At 45.4% G+C, this 15957-nt stretch overlaps 1 protein-coding gene across 7 annotated transcripts in view; it reads left to right on the plus strand.

Annotated features, from left to right (window-relative positions):
* RELCH (RAB11 binding and LisH domain, coiled-coil and HEAT repeat containing) overlaps positions 1 to 15957 on the plus strand; it is a 760620-nt gene that overhangs the window by 733827 nt on the left and 10836 nt on the right. For all 7 annotated transcript variants that reach the window (XM_085606887.1, XM_085606888.1, XM_085606890.1 and 4 more), the window contains 2 exons: positions 1577 to 1665; positions 9780 to 9850. In XM_085606887.1, the coding sequence (XP_085463013.1) occupies positions 1577 to 1665; positions 9780 to 9850 (160 nt within the window). The remainder of the gene's footprint in view (positions 1 to 1576; positions 1666 to 9779; positions 9851 to 15957) is intronic.

Raw genomic sequence — 15957 nt, forward strand, 5'->3', positions numbered from 1 at the left:
TAGGATCACTGCCTGTGTTGCTTCACTGAACCATGCAAAAGAAAGCGAATAAAATCTTAGTCAGCTTTGTCATTTTAAATGTTAGAAGGAGAAGTTGTTGGGTCCAGGTGCTTTCCCAGAAAGACCATACTCTTCTCCCTTGGCAATATATTCAAACCTAATTTATTGCCGAAGGTAGAATGGCGCTGGCAATGTATTACTGCAACCTTTTATTTATGTTTTGTTCTTGTGCATGTTTATCATGTTCAATACAACTTTAATTAATAGTAGTACATATCAACGAACTTGATATTTCTTAATTCCCCTTCACAATGTTTTGTTTGTTAAATGTTTGTTTTATGCTGATGCTTGATTTAAAAAGTATTACGAATACTATGGTTTCTTTTGAAGGCTTTGATATATGTTGTTTTTATTATCCCGTTAATTTTATTCCTGCTTTACATTAACCTAGGTTGTCAAGATTTACTGCCTTGTTAATTTCCATCTTGTCCAGCTGTACCACAACTGCTGCATAAAAAGTTCCTAATTTAATTGTTCTCGTTTCCCACGCTAATAAGCAATTAATATCAAAGTACCCAAGAAAGTGTCACTTTATATTTGTGAAACTGAGTGGCCAAGTAATCGTGGCTGATGGTAGTGGTGTTTTTTTTGGGGGTGGGACTGCTTTAAACCTGATTTTGACCATGATCTGAGTGAAGAAAGCATATAACAGCCCAGTCTGTTTTTTCCAAACCTACCAAAACCAATAGGAGTAGATGTTTAATACTGCTGGTCTGCCAAAAAGCAACACCATTGTTTACTTCACATATTATGTTATGATACGCTATATCACAGAGATTTGTATTGTGCTATATTACTGTTAGTATGGAGGTCTTCCTATTTATGCAGTGTTGGTTTGTTTCACCATTGAAATTGCCTTTAAAATCGTATACTACTTCCGGATTAGGGGCAATATTTTAAATGCACTTTAAATATTTAGGTGCATTGAGTGCGATGTTATGAAAAAACCTATGGTGGCCTGTAAAGCTTTTGAATGCAAGTTACAGAGCGAGTTTATCTGCTCCTACCAGCAAATGTTATCATAAGGGCCAGTGTAACAACTCATCTGCCACTTGATTTTCTGAAGGAAAGAAATATCAAACACACCTCGCACTGGTTCACTTTCTGTTGTCTGCAGCATGTTAGGACTCAAATATTTTTGAGGTTTCTAGTGGATCAAAACATATACTTTCTGGATGATAGTGCTGTGCTTCTCTTTAGGTTTACTGCATGATACAGAAATCAGAATCTTCCTTTAGTAACCACTGGTTGAAGGTCAGAAACCCCTTTCCTCTCAAGAGAATATTGGTGCGTCCTGCCCAACTCTTCCAGTCCTTCCTGCTAAGAATAAATAAATGATTAACACCTTACAGAGCTCCAGTATAACGCTAATACTCTGTATAAAAGCTGATGCATGTTAAATCTGTTCTACCTGGACACACATACGTTAATAAGTATTCAGTCTTTAGCAAGGAATATGGTTTCATGATGCAATACCAAACCGATGTATTTTATCACACCTTAACTACTTTCTTAGTTATTTCGGAGGAAATAATGGTCAATCACTTTTTACCTGGACTCCGATGTTTACGAACAGACATGGAACATCTGTCCCCAGAACATGAGGTAAGGAGTTTTTTAATATAACCATATTTGTGAATGGATTCATCAGCTAGAACTTGTACTGTACGTCATTGATATCAAAACAGGTAAGAATACAAACAGAATTCTGACTGCTGATGTTGCCCTTTGGGCTGCATTATGAAAGCAGACCTCAGCTAGGATTCAAAATATTTTTGTGAAGGGGGAGCATGAGGCTGGACAATTGACTAAACTCTGGCCCGGATGGCATGAATTCATGGACCATGTGGATATCACCACCCCACGGGACTCTACAGATCCAGATCTGGCCCAGTTTTCTCAAGTTTCCTTCATTTTTGCAACACCAAGTGCAAGTCCTGTAAGGAAACTGCACGAGTGGTCATTTCCATCAGAAATAAGGTCCTCAAAGGTAACTTGTTATTCGCCTTCTGGTAGTTTCCTTAGTGGGGAGATCGGTGATGCCTTTGTTCTGATGTGCCTGGCCTGTCTTAATCTAATCTTGTTGCCTTTGCGGGATTAGATTATGTAATGTGCAGATCTAATCGTCAGTGTGTGCCCACCAATCAGACTCAACCCTATAAGGAAGTCTTTTCATTCAGCACGTGGCTCTTTAAACCCCATGCCTTCTTCCCTAAATCTTAGAGGTTGTCCCTACTCTGGGAAATCAAAAAGGTATTTTTTACCTCTAGAAGTTTCTTCACTAATCCTATATGCAGAGGAAGATTAATAGGGCTTTGTCTGAAAGTTTCTCTCTTCTGTTTCAAGTCAAGTATACTGGCACTTGTGGTGTCTAAAATTTGGCACAGCTTAATGTTCATGTTGTCAAAATGTACCTAGCTTCATTTCAGCTTTCGTTTGTTCTCCTTAGCCCAATATTTACTACTTCCCGGGTTGCCTGATTCCTGTTTTGTTCCTTTTTAGGGCTCGCCTGACCCAGCGCATGCGCTGGTCTGGCGAGACTTATTGAGAGGGCTCCAAAAAGTGCTACCAGGCCAGCCTAGAGCTACAGTGTATGTGCGCGCGCGCCGCGCTTTACCGCGATTACTTTCACTTTCACGGCCGCTTTGATGTTTGATCGCGATCACTTTCACTTTTGCGGCCGCATGGCATAGCCAATAGGTCTCGCTTTTGGGACCTTATAAGTATTTAGTTATGCAACTGTTGCATGGCTAAACACTTATAAGGTCCCAAAGGCGAGACCTATTGGCTATGCCAATGCTTGCTTACATCCGTTGCATGGTTTTCCTCCTAACTTTTTCCTTCAGACCACCTGTTTTACCTGACTTCATTTTTGCTGGCCTTAGGACTCGGCGCACTTTACCACTGCTAAAGTGCTTGTGGTTTCTGCTCAACATAGGCGTATACTCAATTGGCATATTTAATTTACTTACAATTCCCTATTGAATTGCACTACATGTGCCCAGGGCCTGTAAATTAAATGCTACAATTGGGACTGCAGCCCTGTGTGAGCCACCCACTTCAGTTGCCCTTTTAAATATGTCTCAGGTATGCCATTGCAGAGCCTGTGTCTGCAGTTTAAACTTCAATTTCGACCTGGCAAAATAAACCCTTTGCTAGACCCAAACCTTCCTTTTTAACAAATAAGTCACCCCTAAGGTAGGCCTTGGACAGCCCCAAGGGCAGGGTTCAGTGTGTTTAAAAAGTTGCACATATACTTTTACGTTTTCCACATCCTGGCAGTGAAAAGCTCTTGATTTTGTTTTTTTCACTGCTGCCAGCCCTATCTCTCCAATAGGGTAACATTGAAGTAGCCTTATCACATTTTATTAGTGTAATAAAACTTTTTTATGTTTGGTGTGTCTATTTAAAATCCGAACTTATGGTGAAATCGGATTGCAAATTACAATTCAGTAATTGCCTTTTTTTGCATTAGCCATTTGGTGCCTGCAGACTGTCTCTGGTCACATGACTTCGTTGTTGTTGGCAGTTGGGCTTTGTGTTTTCCTCCTAGACAGCCACACAGTGGGAGCTTAAGTGTGACTGTATGGGCCATCCCTGGCATAATGGAAGGGAGGACCAGGGCCCAGCCCCACTTACACTTGAATAGGCTGTGTCTTGGCTCCATACAAAGGACTGCATACCGCTTGTAGTTAGTCTGGAGGCAGGGAAGACAGGGCATCTGTGCAACTCAAAGGCATGCCTTTAGATGCTTTTCCCCACTTTAACGGCACATCTGTGTATAAAAGAAGGACCTCAGACATCACCACTACACTTCTGGACCTGTCAAAGAAGAGTGCTGTGCTGTGTCTTGCCACTCTGCGAGACTGCTGCTTCGAAGAACTGCTGCCCTGCTGAGCTGACCTGCTGTCCTCCTGCCTGGCTGAGAAGGACTAGACCTGCATCATTTGTACCCTGAGTGACCCCAAGGACTACTTGGCTGGCCCCCTGATCTGAAGCCTCAGACATAACACGCTTCTAACAACCTTGCATCTGCACCTGGACGCTGCCATCTATGAGTCTTCCCTGCCAAGTGGTGCCACCCCATTCCTGGACCCTTGGAAATGCACATAGGGTGCTCTGCCCGCCTTAGTGGATCCAGTGGAACTGACAAATCTCCTCTGCTGTGCGTCAAGGTGCAGTTACATGGTGAATGGGATTCGTGGACAATGTATATCTGATAGCGACTACTAGCTGCAGATTCCTTACAGTTGAATTTTCCAGGCGTCAGGCTGGATCTGGAAACTTTTGCTGAGCAATGTCCCTTGCGCGTGCCGTTGGATGGCTCTACTCGGCTCCACATGACGGCAGTGTCGGTTATGATGTCACAGTACCTAGATAGGCACCACCCAGGCACGTAGGCGTCAGTTCTTTTCTTTCTACACCAGTTAAGCGCCGATCCGAGAAGAGCTACCCACCTCGTCTGCCTACGGTGTCTTAAGTGCAACCACGAGCCGAAGTCATGCTCAGACTGTCGGGCCATGGCTCCTAAGACCTTACGGGAGCGGGCTTTGAAGCTCCTCATAGCCCGACAGCTGACTCTGTGGAGTTCCCGGTCCCGATTGAGGAAGAGGAGGTCGGGAGCCCAAAGTCCTCATCGTCCCATTTGAGGTCGTCGGGACACTCGGGGATGAGGCACAAGAAGAAGAAGTCATCTTCACCTCGACTGTCGTCCGTCGATGAAGGAGGTAAGGAGCTCCGACGCTCTAGGCATGGTTCTACGGAGCCGAAGCCAGGGTTGACTTCGCGCCTCCCTCCCTTTACGTGAGCCGGAGCGACCCCTGCTCAAATCAAAGAGTTCTACATACCATGCGCCACATATTTGAGTTGGCCGGCCCCTCTTGTGAGCCTTCGGGCCCCGCTGTTACAGAAGGGCCCTGTCGAATTTGACGCAGTCGGCGCCGGTGGGGCCTCAGGGGTCCGATCCCGGATCCGGGTCGACGCCGGTCTTTCAATCGTGACCTCCTCTGGCGTCGGACCCAAAGTCGGTGCTGCCGGTGCCCATCGGCGCTGGCACCCCAATCCTCATTCCCAACGACACGTAGTTGGAAATTGCTTGACACCGATTCGGACATCCGTTGAACCCAGGGGTTCTATGTTGTTGCCTGAGCACTTTGTGGAAAGGAATGGGAAGGGTCCATGGACCCTCTAGAGCACCAGGATGATTCTGCAGAGCAGTTGGACTGGTATGGGGAACTTGAGGAAGCCAGTGAACTGCATACTTCTCTGGATACTGGCATGCTCTCTCCCCCAACTGTGGCAACGGAGGAGGGGGCATCTTATGCCATGGTAGTCACTGGACTGGAGCTGCCCTTAGTGGAGGTCAGAACTAATCTCCTGACTGAAGTGTTTCAGCCTGGGGCTTCCACCTCAGAACCCCTTTTGCCCTTTAATGAAGCACTTACTGATGTCCTTCTAGGCACGTGGGCCAAGCCTAGCACAGGAGCTTCTGTGATTAGGACAATTGCACGCTGCCATTGCCCAGCTCTGGGCGACCCAAAGTTCCTCAGCCAACACCCGACCCCAGTAAGTTTGGTGGTGCAGGCCTCTACGTCACAGGGCGCGTTCCCTTCCGCCCTTCCGGATAGGGAATCCAAGACGCTGGGTTCATTTGGAAAGAAAATGTTTTCTTTCTCCAGCCTGGCATTGTGGTCAGTGAATGCCACGTGCTATTGGGCTGTTTCTCCCACTCCCTTTGGGAGACGGTTGAGCAAGTACTGCCACAAGTCCCAGAGGAGGCCCGGGCAGTGCTCTCTCCGGCGGTTAAGGACGGGCGAGATGCAGCAAAATTCACCATCAGGTGTGGCCTTGAAACGATAGATTCACTGGGCAGATAGATTTCTTTGACAGTGGCCTTGAGGCTTGGCTTACGACAGCTGGTTTTTAGGGTGATGTCCATGCAAATTTGATGGACATGCCCTTTGATGGAACCCACCTTTTTGGGGAAAAGTCAGATTTGGCCCTAGTGAGGTTCAAGGACTCTCGAACTACAACAAGATCCTTGGGCCTCTCTTCCACTCCTCGTGGCCAGTCTACCTTTTGCTCGTTTCGTGGCAACGGAAGGGGTTTTCTGCCACGTCAACCCTATCCCAGCCACGTCCTGCGCAGGCTTCCCAAACTGTTCATGGACGCAGTTCTTTCCAACCTCGGAATGAAAGCCAGAAGTCATCAGTCACCCTGCCCTCGGTAGCCGCAGCCTCCAAGCACTGCTAGTCTGACTCTTCAAGACCACACCCCAACACTTCAGTTGGCAGGAGAATACATCACCATCTCCCCCACTGGATGTCCATAACATCGGACAATTGAGTCTTGCAGAGCATTTAAGAGGGCTATTCCCTTCCTTTCTTTTCCTCCTCCCATTCTGCCAAGTCCGCAACGGCTGACTGAGGATCATTTAAAATTGCTCCAAGAGGAAGTTACAGTTCTCTTGGTCAAGGAAGCTATAGAAAGGGTCCCAGTTTCAGAAGTAGGCAGTGGCTGTTATTCCCATTACTTTCTGATTCCAAAGAACAACAAAGGGTTGCGGCCCATTTTAGATCTTCAGACTGTCAATCTCTTCCTCAAGGAGAAATTCAAGATGCTCACTCTAGCTCAGGGCTTGTCTACCCTAGACCTAGGAGACTGGATGGTAGTGTTGGACCTGCAGGAGGCGTATTTTCACATTTCAATCCTGCTGGGCCACAGGTGTTACCTGCGGTTCAAGGTATGCCGCAAGCACTTTCAGTTTACCTTGCTACCCTTCGGCCTTACCAGTGCCCCTCGGTTGTTCACCAAGGAGATGGCGGTGGTTACATCTCATTTACGCAGGATAGGGGTGTCAGTCTTCCCCTACCTCAACGACTGGCTGTTGAAGGTGTCCGCACCCGAGGCAATCATCTCCCACCTTCAAACTATGGTGAACCTCTTGCATTCGCTGGGGTTCTCTATAAATGTGCCGAAGTCACACCTGACTCCTTCTCAGATGCTCCCTTTCATTGGAGCTGTTCTGGGCACAGTGCAGTTTTGGGTCTATCCTCCCAGAGCAGCGAGTCCAGGATATTCAGGTTATGATTCCGATGTTTCGGACTCTATCCTGGATTTCGGTGAGACTGACTCTGAGGCTGTTGGGCCTTATGGCCTTCTGCATCTTGTTAGTAAATCATGCCAGGTGACGTATGTGGGCTCTGCAGTGGGACTGGAAGTTCCAGTGGGCACAGCATCAGGGAAATCTCACCAATGTGTTTCACATCTCAGAAGGAACTACGAAATATCTGCAGTGGTGGTTGACGAACCGCGATTGGGTCAACGGCAGACCCCCTTCCCTTACTCAACTAGAACTCACTGTCATGACCGATGCGTCACTGCTAGGATGGGGTGGCCATCTGGAAGAGGTGGAAATCAGGGGACACTGGTCTGCGGCAGAGTCAGGGCTCCACATACATTTGTTTGAGCTCCGAGAGATTCGATTGGCGTTAAAAGCGTTTCTTCCCTCTGTTAAGGAGAAGTTAGTGCAGGTGTTCACGGACATCACCACTGCCATGTGGTACTGCAGAAAGCAGGGTGGGGTGGGGTTGTGAACCTTTTGTCGTCAGGCCTTGTGTCTCTGGACATGGTTGCAACAGCAGGGAATAACCCTGGTGGTTCAACACCTGGCAGGTTCTCTGAACGCCAGGGTGGACAAACTCTGCCATCTGTGCCTAGCGGATCACGAATAGCGTCTCCGGTCGGAGGTGGTGCAAGATCTTTCAGCAGTGGGGAAAACCTTGGTTAGATTTTTTCACCTCTGAAGAGAACGTGCAGTGTCAGCAGTACTGTGTGCTGGAGTTTCTAAGGCGGCTATCACTCAGAGACCCTTTTAGTCGCAAGCGGAGCTCAGTCCTGCTGTACGCCTTTCTGCCCGTACCACTCCTGCCCAGGGTTCTGAAGAAGATCAGGAGCGGCCGGGCTCAAGTCATTCCTGTGGCTCCGGACTGGGCAAGGAGAGTCTGGTTTCCAGAGCTTCTGAAGATGCGCATCGATCTTACGTTCAGGCTGCGTGCGTTGAGATTGAGCGGTGGCAGTTGATGGCTTTTGACCTTCATCCCGAAGTATGTAACGTTATTTTGGCTGTCAGACTGCCCTCCACTAAGATTGTATACGCCTGCCGTTGTCAGAAATTTGTATTATACTGTACAGAAAGGTCTATTGACCCTCTTTCTGCATCTCTTTCCTCTGTTCTTTTATTCATTCTAACCCTTGCCCAGCAAGACTCTGCTTTGGGAATTCACAAGGTTTACCTTTCTGCTCTGTCTGCTTTTTTTGCAGCTGCCAGACCAGCCCTCTCTCTTTAAGTCTCCAATTGTACATAGGTTTCTTAAAGGGCTGCCTCACTTGTTTCTACCCACGCCCTTTGTTATGCCACAGTGGGACCTTAATTTGGTCCTCTTCTACCTGATGTGCGCTCCATTTTAGCCTCTACACAATTTTCCCCTCCGGCTGTTGACATCAAAACAGCCTTCTTAGTGGCTATTACATCTGCCTGGAGGGTGAGTGAGCTGCAGGCGTCATCTTGCAAGCCTCCCTATTTGATGTCTTTTCCATACAAAGTGGATCTTCGCACCCGGGCTTTCTTTTTCCCAAAGGTCGTGATTCCATTCCATCTGGGTCACTCCATCAGATTGCCTGCCTTTTTTGCTCCCCTGCATCCCTCTAAAAAGGAGGAGCGTCTCCACCAACTGAATCCAAAAAGAGCATTGTTGTTCTACCTTAACCGCACAAGAGAGTTCCGAGTGGACGACCAACTCTTTATGGGGTACGTGGGAGCGAAGAAGGGAAGGGCAGTGCAGGAAAGGACCATCTCTCGCTGGATCATTCTCTGCATAAAGATCTGCCACGCCCCGGCAAAGAAGCAGCCCCTGATGGATTAAGGGCCCACTCCACAAGGAAAAACGGCTATTGAACCGTTTGAGCATTTAAAATATTTCATATACAGTTTGTTTTGAATATCAACACGTACGTCACCCTTATGGAATAAGTAAAAAGAATGTACTTGGCTTCCATGAGCTCGCAGAATGAATCCTAAGGTTCAAAGGACTAGAAGCCGTCAAGCAAACCTTGAAACAAGCATGGCTTCTCATCTGTGTGTTCCCTAGGAGAGACAATGATAATGGACCTCAGCTCACCATTTCATTGAAGGTGTGTCATTTTGTTCCTTTTTATAGCAAGGATATTTTTAGTTATGAAAACCAGTTTGTCACATTCACACCTTTTATTTAATCAGCACAATTAGTGTCCTTTTTTTGCTGTGATGGTACCACCAGTCTATTTTCTAAAATATGTCCACATCACACGATGCACTACTTTTTGATTTGTAGTGTGTCATTCATTTGGTCGTTGTTTTACCCCCTTTCCAAGTTTTTTACACACTATATGACTTTGAAGTCCACACTAAGGAAATCTACTAGGTAAGTAGGCTTTTTTTTTTAGCAGTTTAGTTTTTCCTCCTTGTTACCCCCCCTCCCCCCCCCCCAAAAAAAAACAAAACATTTTTATAGGTGATTAGATGTTTTTTTCTGCCCCTCGCTGCGAACAAAAATGAGAAATATCAATTATAGATTTTTATATAAGAACAGCATTCAAAACGCCCAAATGCTTACTCTAATATTTCTGAGCATTATTAAAAATGTATTGGTTCCATCAGTTTTTTTCTTTTTACTCTTTAGGTTATTTTAAGCTCGATGATAAAGGAATGTGAACATAAGGTGGAAAATAAGACAGTCCAAGAACCACCTGGGTACGTATCCCCATCTTAATGATATGTATGACTTTTTCATGTTTTGAAATGTGTGTAGTCAGTTGACCATTTGGCTCTGAAGAGGATTATTGCAAACAGACCCCAAAGCGAACTAATTTATTATCATTAAATGAAGTTGCAGAGAGTGAGAGTACCAAGCCAAACTGATCTACTGTCTGGGGAACAAATAACAGCTACCAGAGTGTAAATGTAATATGATGCTTCATCTTAGACTTTAGGAAGGCCAAGGCTACTTGTATCCTCAGCAGGTCCATCCATGCTTTATGGGATATGGCGAGTATCATTGCGCCCAAATTGCCTGATAAACTTCATATGCACTCATGAACCTCAAAACTGCTTGGAGATAGCCAGGTGGCTTCTTTGCAAGTTATTCAGTCTGGCCTTGAAAGTGTGGACTACATTGCCAGAGCTAAGGGGACATCGGAGGTAGTATGCAGACATGTTATAACAATTAATAGAGCACATGTATACCAATAGTGTCTTGGCGCTAGCTTTCCTGAGCAAGAAAGGAAAACCTAGTTGATAACAAGGTTCTGAACTTCTTCCTAAACAAGATTAAAGTAGGCAGGGCTCTTATGGAGCTGGGTAGACTATTCCAGAGCTTGATGGATCCTGCCGTAAAGCTTCTGCCACCCCAGTTCGCCTTTTGGATTCTGGATAGCAGCATGAGGTTTGCCCCTGCAGAACACAGAGGTCTATTGGGGGAATACCATTTCAAGGACTGTTTGATGAACTGAGGACCGGTGTCATGTAGAGCCTTATAGGTGATACATAGGGCCTTAAATTTGATTCTGCTTCTTACCGGAAACCAGTGCATTTTCTGAATATCCTTTGCAACAGATTGGAATTTGGAAATGCCTAGTATAAGCCTTGTTGCTGCTTTCTGTCTAAAGCTTATTAAGAAGTTTTTTCTGCATATCAAAGTATAGGCCGTTACAATAGTCTAACTTAGATAAAATTAAGGTGGTGTGGACAGGAATGAAGGGCAAGATTTTTTTTTACTGATTTGAGTAGACAGAAGCTGGAGGAGGCTATGGCGTAGACCTGCTGTCCGAAGTTCAACTTTTCTAAATTAACACTCCTAAATGTTTTGCCTTGGTCGCCGGGATGCATAGGGGGCCCAGTTAATTCGACCACCAAGTGGGGGGACCAGGCTGTGGAGATGTTTCCAAACAGAACCACCTCCGTTTTACCCGAGTTAATTTCAGGAGTGCTTACCCATCCAAGAACGGACAACCAGCATGCAGTCATGGAATTGAGCTGAGATTTTGGTGCCATTATTGAAGGCTGGCAGTACAATTTGGGCGTTGCAGCATAGGAAGTCAGAGACCGGTCAAATGATCTGATCAGATTGGCCAACTCAGTGATATGGATATTAAATAATGTAGGGCTGGTTGATGAACCCCACAGGGAAGCGTGAAGGGAGAGGATTCATAATGGTCCATGGCCACTGATTGTAGTCTTTTTGAAAGAAAGGAAGTGAGTAAGGTTAAAGCTTTCTCTTTGATCCCTAAAGTACTCAAACGACTAATCATCAGCTTGTGGTCGACGGTGTTGTATGCTGCCGACAACTCTAAGGAGTATAAGTGCTGCCGCTCCACCGCTATCCAATGCAGCTCTAATTTCCTCGGTAGCTTTGATCGAGGCCATTTTAGTACTGTGCCCTGATCTAAAGCCAAATTGAGTCTCATCAAGAAGTTGATTGTCTGGTAGATAGTTGGCTGAGTATTCATAACTTTCTCCACTGTTTTAGCAGGAAGTGGGAGAAGTGAGATCGGGCGGTAGTTGTTATATTCTGCTGGGTTCAGGTTGTGTTTCTTGCCTTGCTACAAATATTAGGGTATTTGAATGATGTCCAGTCCACCGTGTTTCTTCTATGCAGTAGCTCCAACCTCTTCGGAGAAAAGGCTAACTCTGCATTAGTGTTTCAAGATCAGCTCAGCCTCTGTTTGTTGTGGAAGTTACAGCCACAAAAGAAAGACAACCAAAGATTCTGCCAATTTCTTGGTTTCAAAAGAGGCCTTAACTTCCACCAGTTTCTGCTAGCCTCGACACAGCAGGAGGCCCAAAACCCTTTCATGCAGCAATACTGATGCAACACATCAGATCCTTCTCTCCTCTTCCTCCTCCCCGGCCACCGGAGGGGAGCAGCTCTATCTTACCCTTTCCGGGACACTCAAGACCATTGGGAAACCAGGTGTTCTCTTTTTGAAAGGCCTGATATTTCATAACTTCAAACCAGTAATTCCTACAGATTGTGAAAAAGAACAAGTTACTTACCTTCGGTAACGCCTTTTCTGATAGAGATTCAATCTAACCGCTGATTCCTCACCTTGTGAATTACCCTAGGCACCATGGTGGATCTGGAAACTTTCCAGCAATTCCCTTGCACGTCGACAGATGGTGTTGTGCTGCTGCTGGATATGACATTGGCCCCGATATACACACTCCACCGGCGCACACTGACGTCAGTTTCTTTCTTATCGGTCTGCTCCGAAGGACGCAGAGCTATGGAAATCAGATTGTGCGGATGTTTTAATTTGGCTTCTTATTAATGAACAGTATGAGTCCATTCCACAGAATAAGGGGAGTGGGTCTCGAGGAATCTGCGATTAGACAGAGTCTCTACCATGAAAGGCATAACTGAAGGAATTAACTTAAAATCGGATCAGGATTTCTAACAGCAGATGTATCACCTTATGAATAGATACCAAAGCAGTACCTCTTCCGGCGGTGGGTCAATGGAATGGTTGAGACCAGGGAATCCTATATGACAGATAGGGTAAAGTGCCTTTCCTGCAGGACCTGGCTATCCAGACAGTAGTAGTTTGTGAATGTGGGGAGGGATGCCCACGTCGCAGCTTGGCAACCATTTGGCACTGGTAGCAGCCTTCGCTCTAGTGGAGTGAGCATACAAGCATTCAGGGGTCTGTTTCTTAATAGCAAATCTGATGCATAACACAATCTACTTTAGGATGGTCCTATTTAGTTAGCCGCAGAGAACCCAACTAAAAGTTGGTCATCCTGTTGGTAGTCTGTGGTTCGGTCTACATAAATGTTAAGTGCCCTCTTAGGGTCAAGGACATGAAGTAATTCTTCTGCCTTGGAAGGATGAGGTGGTGCATAGAAAGCTGGCAAGATGATGGATTGCCCTTTGTGGAAGGGCATGAGTACCCTTGGCAAGAATGCTGTATTTGTCCGTAGAACAGATTTGTTAGAGAAATAGGAGAAAGGGAATCATAGAAAGGGTGGAGATGTCAAAAGTAGTTCGGAGTTTTTATTCCTGCTACTTTCTGGTGCCCAATAATGACTTAGGCCTTTGTCTCGTCCAATCCTAGACCCGTACCCAAGTTCAAACTGTTCTTTGTTAAAACCAGTCAGGTTGAGCCTTCTTGCTCCCACTCCCAGTCATCAGAAGACAGTAGAGGCCACTAAAAAGCAAATTGTAAAATGCTAATTGCAATAAGAACACCTTTTGTATCTAAAGTAATGAAGCAAATGCCTAAACAAATCGCCTTCTGTCAAGTAAAAACCTTAAAGTAGCTCAGCCTTGAATAGCATATTGTACTCTGCTTATAATGACCCTTATTTTGCTTATTCACTTTTCCAAGATTTGCCCATGAAAACACTCTGCAATTTGCTTTCTATGAGTGAGTTTTGGATCTGAAAGAGACACGTTAGTGATAGGTTCCTTACCTTAGAATTACCCCCAGGCGTCAGGCTGGATCCGTAAAGTTTTCGTCAGCAGTACCCCTGCGCGTCGGAAGGTGGCGTTGTGCGGCTCCGCATCCATCGTAGGCGTCGTGATCGAGGCAGCTACTTAGACGCCGCCCTCGGGCACGGACATCAGTTCTGTACACGACTTTCCGCGCCAGGAACACAGAGCCATGCAAGATACTGACCACTGGTGCATCGAAACTAGGGCCCTGAAAGGGATGACCTTAACCCTAGAAATCAGTTCGCAGAACGGGGAGAATGGGTGGGGCAGTAAGGAATCTATCACTAACTAATGTTTCTTACAGATATATCGTTAACGAAGGTAAGTAACTTGTGCATCTGAAAGAGACACGTTAGTGATAGATTCCTTACCTTAGAACAGATACCCCAGCAATACCAACCCCGGTGGTGGGTCTGCGAACCAAGATCTCACCAGAAAGTCACGTAGAACAGAATGGCCAAAGAAGCCGTCTCTCCGGACTTGACTGTCAAAGCAATAATGCTTAGTAAAAGTGTGCTGCGAGGCCCACGTGTCTGCCTGACAGATGTCTTGCAGGGGGACACCACGTCCCAATGCAGTAGTAGCTGCTTTCACCCTGGTAGAATGGGCACTTAACCCCACCGGAGGTTCCTTTTTAGCCAGAGAATAACAGGCTTTTATACACAAGACGATAGTCCTCTTGTGTACAACCTGACCTTTCTTGGCGCCTACGTAGCCAACAAAGAGCTGGTCATCCACCGGGAACTGTTGTGTGTGATTCAGGTTAAATGAGAGCGCACGTTTTGGGTCCAGACGGTGGAGCCTCTCTTCCTCTCTAGAAGGGGGCGGAGGTGGAAAGAAAGTGGGCAAGGTGATAGTTTGCCCGATGTGGAAGGCAGCAACAACCTTTAGCAAGAAGGAAGGACGAGTGCGAAGCACAACCTTGTCCGGATGAACAGACAGAAAATGAGGTTTACAGGAAAAAGCCTGGAGCTCACTCACGCGCCTAGCGGAGTGATGGCCACCAGGAAAGCAGTCTTTATAGTCAGTAAACGAAGGAGACAGTTGTGAAGTAGCTCAAAAGGAGCGCACATCAAATAAGTAAGAACCAGATTTAAGTCCTACTGTGGCATCACAAACAGAATAGGAGGAAAAAGGTGAGTAATGCCTTTAAAAAATCTATTTACACCAGGGGACTTAAAAAGAGAGGGCTGATCAGTTAGCCTGAGAAAGGCTGGAATTGCAGAAAGGTAGCCCTTAATAGTGCCCAGTTGATTAGGAAACAAGGAAACCCTACCCACAAGGAGCCTGGGTATTATGTGTTGTAAGGAAACAATGGCTCGTGTGGATTAATACTTACTAATATAATGTATAATACATGATAACAATCCAAGGAAGAGGATTAAATGTGATGTCAGAAAGAAAAGCACACCCATACACATTAGATCTTTTTGTAGAAATTTTTTTCTTTATATAATAAAAAGGTTTTGTAGGAAGTGGACATAAATTCACAATACAAATTGACAATATTTATACGAATTTCAAATAGTGTCCCAGTGAAAAAATTAACCTAAACAAACAAGTAACATAAAGTGCAACATACAGAAAGGTTTCAATTTTTCATTACAAAGGCAATCATAAACAATTAATAAATCCAATTATCAACACTCAATCATTCTAAGTGTCGAAAGAATGATTCGCCTTTCACGTCAACGGCGTTTCGACCCTATGACAATTAGAGGGTCTCGTCAGGACAGTCTAATATAGGGACACCTACGAAAGAATAATAAAGAAAAATTCTTGTCAGAAAAAATGCTCTTTTGTCTCTAAAAAAAAGGGTTTAGAGGAGCATTGATATTAAGTCTCTCTACCTGGTCGTCATAGATGATATATAACGTTTTAGTGTGCAGTGTCACCGTGCTCAATGTGAAATAAAATACTCACAGGGACCCAGCCGGGTGCTGTGTGAGAACAATGAAAAAACTATTAGTGCCAAACTCGATATCGTAAAAATGCATGATTAACAAGGTACTCAAGCTTTCTACTTACCCCTGTGAGAAGGGACTCACGAGGAGGCAGTAGCCCAATGGTTGGGTTTCTAGTGTTGAATGTACTCAGCGTGAGGGTCTGATTACATAGAATAACGAACGGGAACCGCAAACGCGAGCTGCTGGATAGCTGTCGCTTTTGTTCAAAGAGTCCGATCAACTATAACAAAGTATAAAAGGGAAACATAATAAGCTCCTGGGGTTAAAAACTAACCAAATGTCTGCAGAAAAAACCTGTATGAAACGACAAAACAAAGCTGTCCCTACCTCTCTTCGATGCTTCCGGGTGTACGAATCTCCCGTGTAGTGCTGCAGCAGGAGAACGAAGTTCAGTCTGCTAG

This window comes from Triturus cristatus, chromosome 5_2 (assembly GCF_964204655.1).
Source record: "Triturus cristatus chromosome 5_2, aTriCri1.1, whole genome shotgun sequence".
NCBI lineage: Eukaryota > Metazoa > Chordata > Amphibia > Caudata > Salamandridae > Triturus > Triturus cristatus.